Genomic DNA, 13,192 nt, shown 5'->3' with positions numbered 1-13,192 from the left:
AAGGCTGCAGTAAGCTAGCTCTCAGCCTGGAGAGTAGTGTGTAATTCAGCCGAGAGCAGCAGTTGGTACAAGTCTATGCTGGGCCTTTGTAGAATACTCCCTAAGTAGCTCCCTTCCTCCCACTGGCTGTGCTCATTTGGGATTATGTGACTTCCTTCATCCTCCATTCCACCCCATTGAGGTGTGCTAGGAATTAAATTTAAGTTCTGCTGAGCTATATAGTCTCAGCCTTTTAAAAATTAATTTTAAGACAATTTGTCTAAATTACCCAGACTGGCCTTGAACTTGTGATTCTTGTCTCAGCTTTCCTGTGTTGTCAGGCCCAGTTTCTCTAACTTTGGATTTTTGAAACAGGGATTCACAGCCCAGGCTAGATTCCACTCATTTTGTGCCCAAGCTGACTTTCAACTTGTTACCTACTCAAGCTCCTGGTCTTCTTGCCTCTGCTTCCTAAGTACTGGGATCACAGATGAGTCCTGCCACACCTGACTTCCAGCATCGTTGTATTGAACATCTTGGACATGGGGAAATTTGAAAGAGTGATGCTGTCCAGCATTGGTCCAGACTGAAGATGCTGATACTTTCCTGCCTTTCCTTGTCTTTGTGTGTGTGTGTATTTCACTCTAGACATCATGACACTTCACCCATAAGACTTGGGTCCAGTTCTCCTGTCTGCATGTGGGTTCTAAAGAATGCTCTCAAGCAGTTAGGCGTGGGCTCGAGCACCATTCTCTGCTGAGCCATTTCACCCGTGGCAAGAGTCAACTGCTGTGTCCTGTGAGCACAGTAGTATCCTGCTGCTGCGGTTCTGCTCCTGTGAGCATGGTAGTGTCCTGCTGCTGCGGTTCTGCTGCTCTAAGCTTTGTTTGTAAATTCTTTTCTAGATCGAATTTTGAAAGAGTCTAGCAAAGTTTTTGAAGATGTCCTTGAGAGTTTCTATTCAATTGACTGCATTAAAGCACAGTTTGAAGGATGGCGTTCGAAATACTACATGTCCTATAAGGATGCTTACATTGGTCTTTGTCTGCCCAAACTGTTCAACCCCCTAATCAGACTTCAGCTTCTCACCTGGACTCCTCTTGAGGTGGGTGGTTCTGACCAATGTGCAAAAGCAGTGTAGCCCAGGGGTTGGGTACTTTTTGCCTTAAAGCTAGAAAGGGAGATACAGCATAGTTGATAATCAGTTAAGACAAATTGTATCTGATACTAATGTGTTTTAAATAAGGGTTTTCTAAAGTCTCTCCTCCAGAAGTTGTGTTTGAGTAATGCTTGTAATATGTTTTAGGCAAAATGCCGTGACTTTGAAACTATGCTGTGGTTTGAATCTCTGCTGTTCTATGGCTGTGAAGAACGAGAGCAAGAGAAGGATGACGCTGACGTTGCTCTGCTGCCCACCATTGTGGAGAAGGTCATTCTTCCCAAGCTGACAGGTAGCTGTGGCAGGGGTGGGGGTGGGCTCAGCATGTGGGGCTTTCAGATGTGCTTAGTGTCCCTAGACCAGTGACCATTTTATCCAATGTTAGGTGTCAGGTGTCACCTGGTCCAAGGATGTTAGAGGATAGAAAAGGATTAGCTTGAGGCTTGAAGGCCACTTTGCAGGGACCTATACTTGGGAGCAGTAATTGATAAATAGGTTGGTTTCAGAGATTCAAGATTGCTTGATGCCAAACCGAATATTTTGAGGGAGTCATACACATCTCTTTTGTCAATTATCTTGGAAGATTAGCATTTACTGATACAGGAACCTATTTTAAACTGAAAAAAAAAGTAAAAGTGAAATTTAAATAGAAATTTTGGTTGTGTAAATAAGATCTGGATGGAGGAGCCTGCTCCCCATCTCTTTTCTCTGAATAACATGACCCTCTCCACATTTCTCCCTCAGAATCCTTAATTCATAGGACAAAGGATGATCAGACACAGTGCTGCCCTTCTGTAAGGCCAGCAGCTGGTGGATGTGCCACGGCTCCAGCATTGATACTGACTGAGGGCCACTAGGGCTTCACTAAACCCTGGCCTTTTTTAAATGAACAAATTCTGAAGTTTATGTTATAAAGCACAAAGTAAATACTGGTATTTATAAGTAAAGAACTAACTATCTGGCATTATAAGTAAGCTGTGGAGATGGCTCAGAGGTTAAGAGCACTGGCTGCTCTTTCTTCCAGAGGACCTGAGTTCATTTCCTTTTTTTTTTTAACCTAGTAAAGATGTTTTATTTTAAGACTTAGTTTTATGTCGTTATTGTATTGGTTTTTCTTTTCTTTTTTTTTTTATTAGATACTTTCTTTCTTTACATTTCAAATGTTATCCCCTTTCCTAGTTTCCCCTTCGAAAATCCCCTATCCCCTCCCCCCTCGCCCTGCTCCCCAACCCACCCATTCATTCCCTGCTTCCTGGCCCTGGCATTCCCCTATACTGGGGCATAGAACCTTCACAGGACCAAGGGCCTCTCCTCCCATTGATGACCGACTAGGCCATTCTCTGTTACATATACAGCTAGAGCCACAAGTCCCACCATGTGTTTTCTTTGATTGGTGGTTTAGTTCCAAGGAGCTTTAGGGGTACTGGTTAGTTCATATTGTTCCTCCTATGGAGCTTCAAATCCCTTCAGCTTCTTGGGTCCTTTCTCTAGCTCCTACATTGGGGACCTTGTGCTCTGTCCAATGGATGACTGTGAGCATCCATTTCTGTATTTGTTCAGCACTGGCAGAGCCTCTCAGGAGACAGCTATATCAGGCTCCTGTCAGCAAGCTCTTGTTGGCATCTGCCGTAGTGACTGGGTTTGGTGGGTTTGATGGTTGTTTATGGGATGGATCCCCAGGTGGGGCAGTCTTTATATAGTAGTTCCTTCAGTCTCTGCTCCGAACTTTGTCTCTGTAACTCCTTCCATGGGTATTTTGTTCCCCTTCTAAGAAGGATTCTGAGCTTTTGGGATAACATCCACTAATCAGTGAGGTCCCGAGTTCAATTCCCAGCAACCACTTGGTGGCTCACAACCATCTGTGATGGGATCTGATGCCCTCTTCTGGCCTGCAGGTATACATGCAGGCAGAATGCTGTATGTATAATAAATAAATCTTTAAAAGAAAAACTGCCATTTTCCTACATTTTAACATCTTGTCTTTTGTTTCTTAATAGTGATAGCTGAAACCATGTGGGACCCCTTTTCTACAACACAGACTTCAAGGATGGTTGGAATCACAATGAAATTAATAAATGGCTACCCCTCAGTAGTCAATGCAGACAATAAAAACACACAGGTACTTCAGGTCCCATGCTTGGCAAGGTTGTTCTTCTTTTGCAAATGAGCCAGAGTTTAAGAGAATGAGTGGTTATCTTGAGTCAGCCAGGCTGCTGATTCCCCTAGTTAGGTAATCTGGGCTGTAAAAACCTGAAGTGTGTACAGTTAGCTGTTAGTTTTCAGTTGTGCAAATTTCCATGGAAGAAAGATGCCATTAGTCTACTCAGTAGCACAGCCCACTTTCGGTTCTACCAATCAAACATTCCAGTAAAAACTTTGGGGGAGAAGAGAAAGTAAAACCAGCAGATTAGCTCATAGTTGCTAATTGGGGCTTAAATAGCATATCTTAAAATAACAGATACACTTGTAGTTAACGCCAAACGTAAAATCACTGCTTTCACTGAGCCGATCGGGAAAGGCTTTTATCATTGTTGGGTCTCAGGTAACCTTATGTTGAAATAAAGTATGTTGATTTTAAATTTTCATATAGTAGATTTGGAATATTAAAATTGGTAAATGACTATTGATTACTAATTGTTGAAAGATTATCTGGTAGAATTGTATTAAATTTTTTTAGCAAATTCAAATGCATGTCTTCTCACTCTATAGGTGTACCTGAAAGCTCTTCTACTGAGGATGAGAAGAACTTTAGATGATGATGTATTCATGCCTCTATATCCCAAAAAGTAAGTGCGCCATACGAGCATGAGATGCAACATTCTGTATTTGTTTTCAGGGTCTAGATTAGAAAGATAAAGGTGGCTTGATGTATAAACTGTGCCTGTGTAGGATAAAGTTACCCAGAGAGATGGAGGAATTGTTTTGAACAGAATATAGCAAATAATGTTCTTAAAATAGTTTAAAATAGTATCTTAAAATTGAGTTTGTTGTTTGTTTCCTTGGGTATATTTGACTTCACAGGCCTTCAGACTCGCTCCCTTCCTCTCTCTTCTCTTTCCTTCTGTCCTCTATCCCTCTCCCCTCCCCCCTCTCTCTCCGTCTCCCTCCCTCTCTCCCTCTCTACATTCCCACTTCTGAGGTGAATGCTAAGCTGGCACTCGTGCCAGAGCCTCCTCACTCCTGCTGCACACTGCTGGGTTCTCATTCTAACTCCGTTACTTGAGGATGTCTTACTGATCGGAATGAAGCGGCATTTATTCACTTACAAAATATTTGATTGTGCTTTATTTCTCTTTCAGTGTCTTAGAAAATAAAAATTCTGGGCCTTACTTATTTTTTCAACGACAGTTTTGGTCGTCTGTCAAGGTATGTAATCATAGACTATCTAAAAATATGTAATTTTTTTGAACTTCATGTACTATATTTTGAGACAATTTTTGTTTTTTATTAACTCAGGTTTATTTCTCTGAGACATACACACACTTTCATCTTATAACCAAGTATTATTTTAAATGTTTATTTCAGTTTGACATTTTCACAGGGAATTTTGAAAGTAAGGTCCATGCAGTCTCAAACTGTTCAACTGTAGATCACAGCTTAGTGAAAACAGAACGTAGTGCATTGAGCCGCTAGAGCACCGCTTCTCCCGAGTCGGGGCAGCATGGCTGCAATAGAAGCCTTCTAGGAGGTTTATAGAACAACACAGCACAGTTTGTAGGTAGACAGCCCACTGATGAGAAAGGGCCCCAGGGAGCCAGTGGGGGATCCTCTCCCTCCGGGGGAGGTGATCCTGGAGTGCAACGAAAGGGACTTAAGTAGACTCCAGGTAAAGGAGAGCGGGCGTGGATGAAGATGGAGACTGCCTGAAGGCGGGAGTAGGGAAGCAGGAACTTCCTGGAGAAAGCTCGTCTTCATCCTCAAGGTTAGAGCAAGCTATGAGGTTCTGTCTGGGTGCCTCTCCTCTGAGGTAATTTACACTCACTCACTCCAGTTCTGTGCGTTTTATAAGGTACATTTGTCCCCTTTGTAGTTTAGCCCTGACCTCCCAACCTGCTTGTGTTCCACGGTTCTATTAGTGGAGCTATACCACAGGGAGCCATGTGAGGCTGGCTCATCTCCTTGGGTGTGGTTGACATTCACTTTCATTTCCTGTTAGCAGTGGTTTGCTGCTTTTTGCTGCTGAGGGAGCTGTAAGTTCACCTTTCCTTTGTTTAACTCATTTCCTAATTTGAAGACTTGAAATGGTTTTCAGTTGGAGTAATGAGGGAGATGCCGTGGGGATCTCTGCAGTCGGTGTTCTCATTTCAACCCTCTGAGGGAAACCAGGAGAGGCTGTGTGTGTGTGTCTGCAGCAGCGTGTGGAGAGGGTTCTGTTCACTCTGTGCTCTCCGTCTGCTGGGTTGATGAGTGGTGGTGAACCCTGTTCCTGTGCTCACTGTGCCTCTGTTGTTCTCAGGACTTTTGCTCATGTTTTAAATTGACCGTTTTCCTGTTATGCTTAGAGTTCTAAACTCTGGAGAAAACGAAGTGGAGATGATTTTTAAACTTTGTCTGGCTTGTCTTTTAGTTTTTCATTTATTTCAAGGGTAAAAGTTCTTGTGGGTTTTTGTTGCTGCTGAATTGAGGTCTCATGTAGCCCAGGCCCATTTCAGACTTGCTGTGCAGCCCAGGCTGATCTTGAACTCCTGCGCTCTCCCCTCCTCAGTGCTGCACTGAGTTGATGCTGCAGCAGTCATGACACGGCTCATCTGTCCCCTGCCTGCGTGGGTTCGTCGTGCTTTAGAAGCCATACTTAGAAATGTCTTCCTTATAGAGAACCATGAAGTTTTCTCCTGTAGCTAGAAGTTTCATAGTTTTAGGTTTTACATTTAGCTGTGTTATGTGTTCACAGTTTAACTTTAGAGGCTAAAGAGATGGCTCTGGGATTAAGAGCACTGAGAACCTAGGCACCAGCATGGAGATTCATAGCTGCCTCCTCTTGCACCACACATACATGGTGCACAGACATGCATACATGCAGAACATCCATATACACAAAATGAAAGTAAATAAAATACCTTTTTATTTTAGATGTAAGACCTGGATGAAATCCCTCTTTGTTCCAGCAATATTTGTTGTGAAGACAATCCTTTCTGCTTTGAATTGAATTTCAGCCCTACTTGAAAGTTAGTAGAGTATGGATATGAGAGTCATGGGTGATTTTTAGCATGGAAAGGACAGAAACAAATTGCCATTTTGAAGATGACTGTTCTATATAGAACAAAAGGGTTGAAGTGGGTTGAGGGGATAATGAAAATTGGAACATTTTTGCTATCTGTTGTGCCACACCCTTTATCTTGAAACCTCAGAATGACTCTGTCAAGTAGACACTATCACTGTTGTTCTTTGTATAGGTCAGGGAGGGAGGCACAGTCTTACCTGTAGTGTCATTCCATTGGTAATACAAGTCGGGAATCTAGCTCAGGCCAGTCTGCCTTTGAATAGCTCTTCCTAACAGAAATTAGTTCTGCACACCCTCAGGCCTCTATGCGTGTAATGGTTTTTCTTTTAAAGGGGACTAGTTTTGTGTTGTCCTTAAGAAAACTTGAATGGAGATACTCGTATCATGTCTAGGCTTGTTTCTGTTTGGCCCTCTGCTGGGGAAAAGGCACTGCAGTGCACTTCTGAGCGTCAGTGCAGGAACTATGGAGTGCTGAAAGGCGCAGGTTGGGTGGAGGTGGAGTCAGAGTGATCAGGGTGACCTGTGTGCTTCTGGCCGGAGTCTTTGGCTACAGAGTGCTGCCTGCTGTTTACTGCAGTGAGAAATGAGAGGGGAAACTAGACATTGGTATGGTTGGGTGGGATGAGGCTTCATTTCATGACAGCATTTCATTTTATACACGGTGAGCGAGAGTAGCTTTTATTGTAGGAAGTACTCAGATAGCTCAGAAGTGCTTTCTAACACAAGGCACCGTCCATCACACTACGTTTGCTGTATTACTATATAACTATTTCACTTTGTATTTAAGAATACTTGCTTGGTATCGCCTGTTAATCTTTTTTTTCTTCTTTTTAGCTACTGGGAAATTTTCTTCAGTGGTATGGCATTTTCTCAAACAAAACTCTTCAGGAGTTATCAATAGATGGCTTGTTAAACAGATACATCCTTATGGCTTTTCAGAACTCAGAATATGGAGATGACAGCATCAGAAAAGCCCAAAATGTGAGTTGGGTAACACATACTGTAGTTTAAAGCACACCCATCAGGGCAAGTTCAGCTTCTTTGCCTGAAGAATAGGAGTTACATAAACCTCCTTTGACAGTTGGACCTGCTGTAGTTATTAAACTGCCCAGATAGTCCTAAACATTTCTTTATAACCCAAGAAATAGACAGTTGATCTCAACCAAGAGGCCAAGAAATGATACATGAAAATATATCTGTCTATATTTGTGGTTCTTTGGGTGTTGTTCTAGATATCAATGAAAATTTTATTTTAGGAGTTTTCTTCATAGTTGATTGTTTTGAGCAGTTCAGAAGAGCTTTTTTTCCCCTCTCACTTGAATAATTTTAACGGAGTAGGTGGGGGGTGCCTCATGCCATTAATCCCAGCACTCAGAAGGCAGAGGCAGATGGATCTCTGAGTTCAAGGCCAGCCTGATCTATATAAGATTCCAGGACAGCCAGAACTACACAGAGAAACAAACCCCTGTCTTGAAAAACAAAAATAATTTTAATATTGTTAGGTTTTCTACTTACAGTCATGAGTTACATGGTTTGATAGTCATATATATAACTACCACACTCTATATACATATATATATATAATATATATAATTTTTTTCCCCTGAGTCAGGGTTTCTCTGTGTAGCCTTGGCTGTCCTGGAACTCACTCTGTAGACCAGGCTGGCCTCAAACTCAGAAATCTGCCTGCCTCTGCCTCCCAAGTGCTGGGATTAAAGGGGTGCACCACCATGCCCGGCTTAAATATATATTTTTAATAATCACTAACGGTCATAACAATTACTACATTAATATAAATCTGCTAGTAGCAGGAGGTTTTTTTTTTGTTTGTTCTTTTGTTGTGAGTTTTTTGGTTTTTTAGGGTTTTGGTTTTTTTCAGAGACAGGGTTTCACTTTGTATTCCTGGCTGTCCAGGAACTCACTGTGTAGACTAGGCTGGCCTTAAATTCACAGAGATCTGATTGCCTCTGCCTCCCAAGTGCTGGGATTGAAGGTGCTAGTCACCTCACCCAGCACAGGTGGTTGTTTTGTTTTTGTTTTTTTTTTAAACTCATCAGACTAAATCTCTTTGACATGTAGCCTTACTACCTCAAATATATTTGTGTATATTTCCTACAAACCTGAAAATTACTCCTCAGGACCAGGCCAGAGCGTCAATATCTGGGCATTCACACTGATAATGACTGTTCCCTAGTCTTTAGCGACCCGTCCCAATGTCCATTTTCAGTCATGTAAAATATTCTCCACTCGCTGAAAGAAAACACCAGATTATCTAATTAACAAGTCTCTTTAGTCTCCTTTGATCTACAAGAGTGCTTCATTCTTTCTTGACCTTTACAACCGACACCTTTGAAGGGGACAGGCCAGTTACTTTGTAATGACCTCTTGGTGTGAGTTTGTCTAAGATCTCTCCACTAGATTCAAGTTCTGCATCTTTTGGATGCGATTGTTCAGTTTCCTGTGTGGTTTTCTCTCTTAGAAGACTTCTGGAGCTTTATACTATGTCCCCTCTTAAGTAAGTGCTCTCTTTCTTGAATCAGAGATTTCGGCTCATTTTATACCTGCCTTGTCCCTGGGATAAGCCATTCCTTTAGTAACCCCTTGTTCTTTTAATGGTGAGCATTTTTTATACCTGTTTGGATAATGACTGATCAAAGTAAACTGTCTTCTCTTGAGGGAACCAGTCTCATACTTCTTAATTCTTGGCACTAAGGCAGAAGGTTACAGTGCCCTATGGGCTGGGTTAAGACTCTTGTGTGCACTGGACCTCTTGTATAGATAGATAGGCTCACTCTTACTGTGGCCTAACTGGGCTTTCACAAGCCTCTGTGGATGCTGCCAGTCACTGATGTACTCGGGAAGGAGGAGACTATAATACCATGTTGATACAGGGATTTTTACCAGGGGAACTTGGTTTGCTTAAGTCATATTGGATAACTGAAAGAAAATGGGCAACCAGTTACCAATTTTATGACTGTTTAAATACTTGGTAAAGTAACTTGTTTTGAGTGTGTGATCCATTATGAAAAACCAGACTTATTGGTGTAGTTAATATAAGGAGTCAGGTGTTTTAAAAGATAGCTTATGTCGTATTAAGTCGTAACGATCATGTAGCTTTAACTTTTGATATGTTTATTATGTTATAACTATTTTATTTGCATCTTCTACACAGGTAATCAACTGTTTCCCTAAACAGTGGTTTGTGAATCTGAAAGGAGAAAGAACGATTTCTCAGTTAGAAAATTTTTGCCGATATCTTGTACATTTAGCAGATACAATTTACAGGAACAGTATTGGGTGCTCTGATGTGGAAAAAAGAAATGCAAGGTAATTTGGTTTTTTTATTGTAATGAATGAAACAATAATCTAGAGTTTCTTTAGTTGTCAGAGATATTAAGTAATTAAGTGGAGTCATTTTAACTTGTTTATTGTTTAAACAGTTTCATTTTATTTGTGTATGTAAGGTATACACTAATTATATTCTCTTTCTTTTTTTTTTTTTTAAAGATTTACTTATTATTATATGTGAGTACACTGTATCTGTCTTTAGACACACCAGACAAGGGTGTCAGATCTCATTACAGATCATTATAAGCCACCATGTGGTGGCTGGGATTTAAACTCAGGGACCTTCGGAAGAGCAGTCAGTGCCAAGCCATCTCACCAGCTCCATGTTCCCTTTCATTGTACATTTATTTAGTGTTACAAAACTACCAAAATACACATTTTTTTTTTTCCGGAGACAGGGTTTCTCTGTATAGCCCTGGCTGTCCTGGAACTCACTTTGTAGACCAGGCTGGCCTCGAATCAGAAATCCGCCTGCCTCTGCCTCCCAAGTGCTGGGATTAAAGGCGTGCGCCACCACGCCCAGCCACATTTTTTTTTTTTTTTTTAATTTGTATCCCGCTATCCCTATACATTAAATTTAGAAGCTTTTAGAGAAAGACTTATGGTAAGCCTTAGAGCAGTGAATAGTTGTAGTTCTGTCTCCTGAGGAATTGAATAGATTCACAGGATTAGGTGCAGTGATCCTTGGCCTTTGAGGTGTCATCATGTAGATGTAAACGTAGAAAGAATGCCCACTGAAATACAGCCTTGTGTTAAGAGTCCAGCCTTCACTCTATACCTTGATCCATAATCCTGTGAACTAAAGGCCATTTCATGATGGTTTGGGAACAACTTATGTCTGGTTTCCATGAAAATTTCCTAGGAAGGCAGAGACCACAGCTCATTAGGAGGCTGAGTCAGGAGACTCTCAAAAGTTGAAGGCTTCCAAATGAGCTCAGGGCCAGCCTGAGTGCTCTGTAAGCCTTGGTTCACACAGTAGCAGGACAAGCAGAGCTTGGTCCACGTGCCTTCTGTTTTCCCTGAACTACATAACCTTGGGGTGGGGCTCCTGCTGCCTTTTGTCTTAGTCAGCGGTGTATACTTACTCATCCAGTCAAGAATTCTGATGTTCATATTCCAGGGTTTCTTCAAAGTAAGGCACAGTGCTTACGGCAGGGCTGAGACAGAAAGCAGAAGTAGGCTTTAGTGGATGAATTTTGAAGGAGTTGGAGTCTGCCTCTTGATAGGTTGGGGAAGTAAAGTAGAATTTGTGTTAAGCTGTGCTCCAGAAGAACCGGGACTGTATGGCTGGGACGGAAACAGACAGCACTCCAGGGGGGCTTGGGATCACACTGGGGTTCTTTGTAGATATTAATCAAAATCATTTATCTAAATGAAGTTGTTTTATTCTGTATATGAATGAATTTCCTGTCCCTGGACCAATCATTTACACATGAGTTTTGTTTTATGTGGCCAGATAACAGATTAATTTTTTCTCATACATTTCATGTTGGTTTGAGAGTGACATACACACCTGTCGTGCTGCCCGTGTGGCAGTCAGGGTGGCTTCCAGGATTTGGTTCTCTCCTCCCACCAGTGGGATCTGGAGCGTGGCTCCACAGAGGTTTGGTGGCAAGCATCTTTGCAGGTGAACCATCTGCCAGCCCTGCAGATGCCGTAAAACCTGCTGTAGCTTCCATGTCGTCTTCTCCATATGTAAAATCCATGCTTGGAAGGCTGTTCTGCAGATTCTCTAAGTTAGTGTAAAATCAAGAACAAATTTTATCTCAATATAATACTACAAGTTTTGTTATCTCTTTCAGGGAAAATATAAAACAGATAGTAAAACTTCTTGCAAGCGTTCGGGCTTTGGATCACGCTGTATCTGTTGCAAGTGACCACAATGTGAAAGAAGTCAAGTCTCTGATTGAAGGAAAATAGATCTGTGACCAAAAAGTGTTTGCTTTGCTGCCATTCCCAGTGTGTACATTTTGTATATATGTAAAGTTTCTTAAACTGTAATATACTGATTCTTGTTTTAATACAAAAACATTATATTAATACCGTGTCCTTAAATGTGATTTCTTCAGAATGAAAGGAACTCAGATTATTTCTAGGAGTCTATGGATGTTTCTTTACTGCCTGTCATATTTTGTTTATGGAAGTATTTTATATGGTCATTAAATTAACTTCGTTTAAGTATCCTCTATAAATGATGAGTGTTTAGTGTAAGTTGTATAATTTTGTGTGCGTGCGCGCACGTGTGTGTGTATGTGTGTGTGCATGTATATTTATACCACCATGGATTTTCATGCTGGAAATTTTGCGGTGTTTTTCTACAGAGGAGGCTTTTTAACAGCAGGAACTTACCCAATAGCAATCATCTTAGGGAAACACTGCACTGCATCAGCAGAAGGGCTGGCAGGTGATGGACCTTCACCCCCCACAGTGACAGTGCTGCTGTCACTGTAGCTGTGCTGCCTTAAAATGAAAGCTGAAATAAGACTTGGTCGTTGAGTGAGTGTGAGACTTCTGGGAGTCGGCCCTGGAGGCAGCTGTGGGTTTAATACGAGCCCGAGGCGACATATGCAGTAGTGTGGGATAGGATGAGCCACAAACTTAACTGCATGGCCTGGGCTGGCTTTCCTTTCTCACTATTGTCTTCCCTGCCCAGCTATAGATACGCATTTCTATAGTCTATCCTGTTTTGAATCCCACATATGTGAGTTATATATGCAATAAAGAACATGCCTCGCTGATCAGACACACCCAGGCAATTTACTACCCATGGTATTCTGTAATGTTTATACCACACTGTAAATACTCAGAGAAACTTGTTTTAAGGTTGATGCTTTCTGATTCTGTGATTTTCAGAAGAGTAACTTTTCAGAAATTCAGGACTATTTGAAAAATATATATGTAATTAAGCTTCAGCCAAGCATTAAATTAATTTCTAAACACGTCTTTTGTTGTATTTTGCTGGTGACTAAGTTCAGAGCATACATACAGTGGTTCATATGGTGAGGCTGTTAACAGGCCAGTGTGTACTTGAATAAGACAGTGTTGTGCTCTCCTCTCTCCATCAGTTCCGTAGCTATTATGTCTTATCTCTACATATTCATTCTGGATAAGGTTTGGTTTTTTTTTTTTTTTTTTTTTTTTTTTTTTTTTTTTTTTTTTTTTTTTTTTTTTTTTTTTTGTCGTTGTTGTTGTTATTAATCTTTCTTGGCTCCTAAGGGAAATTAAATTTCAGAGCACTCATTCTCATGGATTAAAACAAACACAAATATGTATTTGGGCCTTAAACTGTGTTTCCAAGCCCATCAGTATAAAACCACTCTTCCTATATCTGGCCTTAGTAATTGTTTGGATAAGCTCCAACTGCCTATGCTAACACTTAGGAACAGGCTTGAACGCTATCCTAGGAGTCTGATGCAAGGTGAATGGAGGCCAGAACTGCATGTAGAAAGTGCTCATTATGTCTCAACGAGGTTGTCACTCCTGAA

At 41.3% G+C, this 13,192-nt stretch overlaps 1 protein-coding gene across 1 annotated transcript in view; it reads left to right on the top strand.

Moving 5' to 3' along the window:
* The window catches only part of Paxbp1 (PAX3 and PAX7 binding protein 1), a 30,533-nt gene extending 17,887 nt beyond the window's left edge, over nucleotides 1-12,646 (top strand). The window contains exons 11-18 of the mRNA XM_021184774.2: nucleotides 885-1,084; nucleotides 1,286-1,430; nucleotides 3,136-3,257; nucleotides 3,848-3,924; nucleotides 4,438-4,504; nucleotides 7,194-7,340; nucleotides 9,532-9,686; nucleotides 11,510-12,646. Coding sequence (XP_021040433.1) covers nucleotides 885-1,084; nucleotides 1,286-1,430; nucleotides 3,136-3,257; nucleotides 3,848-3,924; nucleotides 4,438-4,504; nucleotides 7,194-7,340; nucleotides 9,532-9,686; nucleotides 11,510-11,627 — 1,031 coding nt within the window. The 3' untranslated portion in view covers nucleotides 11,628-12,646. The remainder of the gene's footprint in view (nucleotides 1-884; nucleotides 1,085-1,285; nucleotides 1,431-3,135; nucleotides 3,258-3,847; nucleotides 3,925-4,437; nucleotides 4,505-7,193; nucleotides 7,341-9,531; nucleotides 9,687-11,509) is intronic.
* Nucleotides 12,647-13,192: the final 546 nt, after the last annotated feature.

Source organism: Mus caroli, chromosome 16 (genome assembly GCF_900094665.2).
Source record: "Mus caroli chromosome 16, CAROLI_EIJ_v1.1, whole genome shotgun sequence".
Classification (NCBI taxonomy): domain Eukaryota; kingdom Metazoa; phylum Chordata; class Mammalia; order Rodentia; family Muridae; genus Mus; species Mus caroli.
The sequence above is the reverse complement of the archived record's forward strand: the minus strand, read 5'-3'. Positions and strand labels throughout refer to the sequence as shown.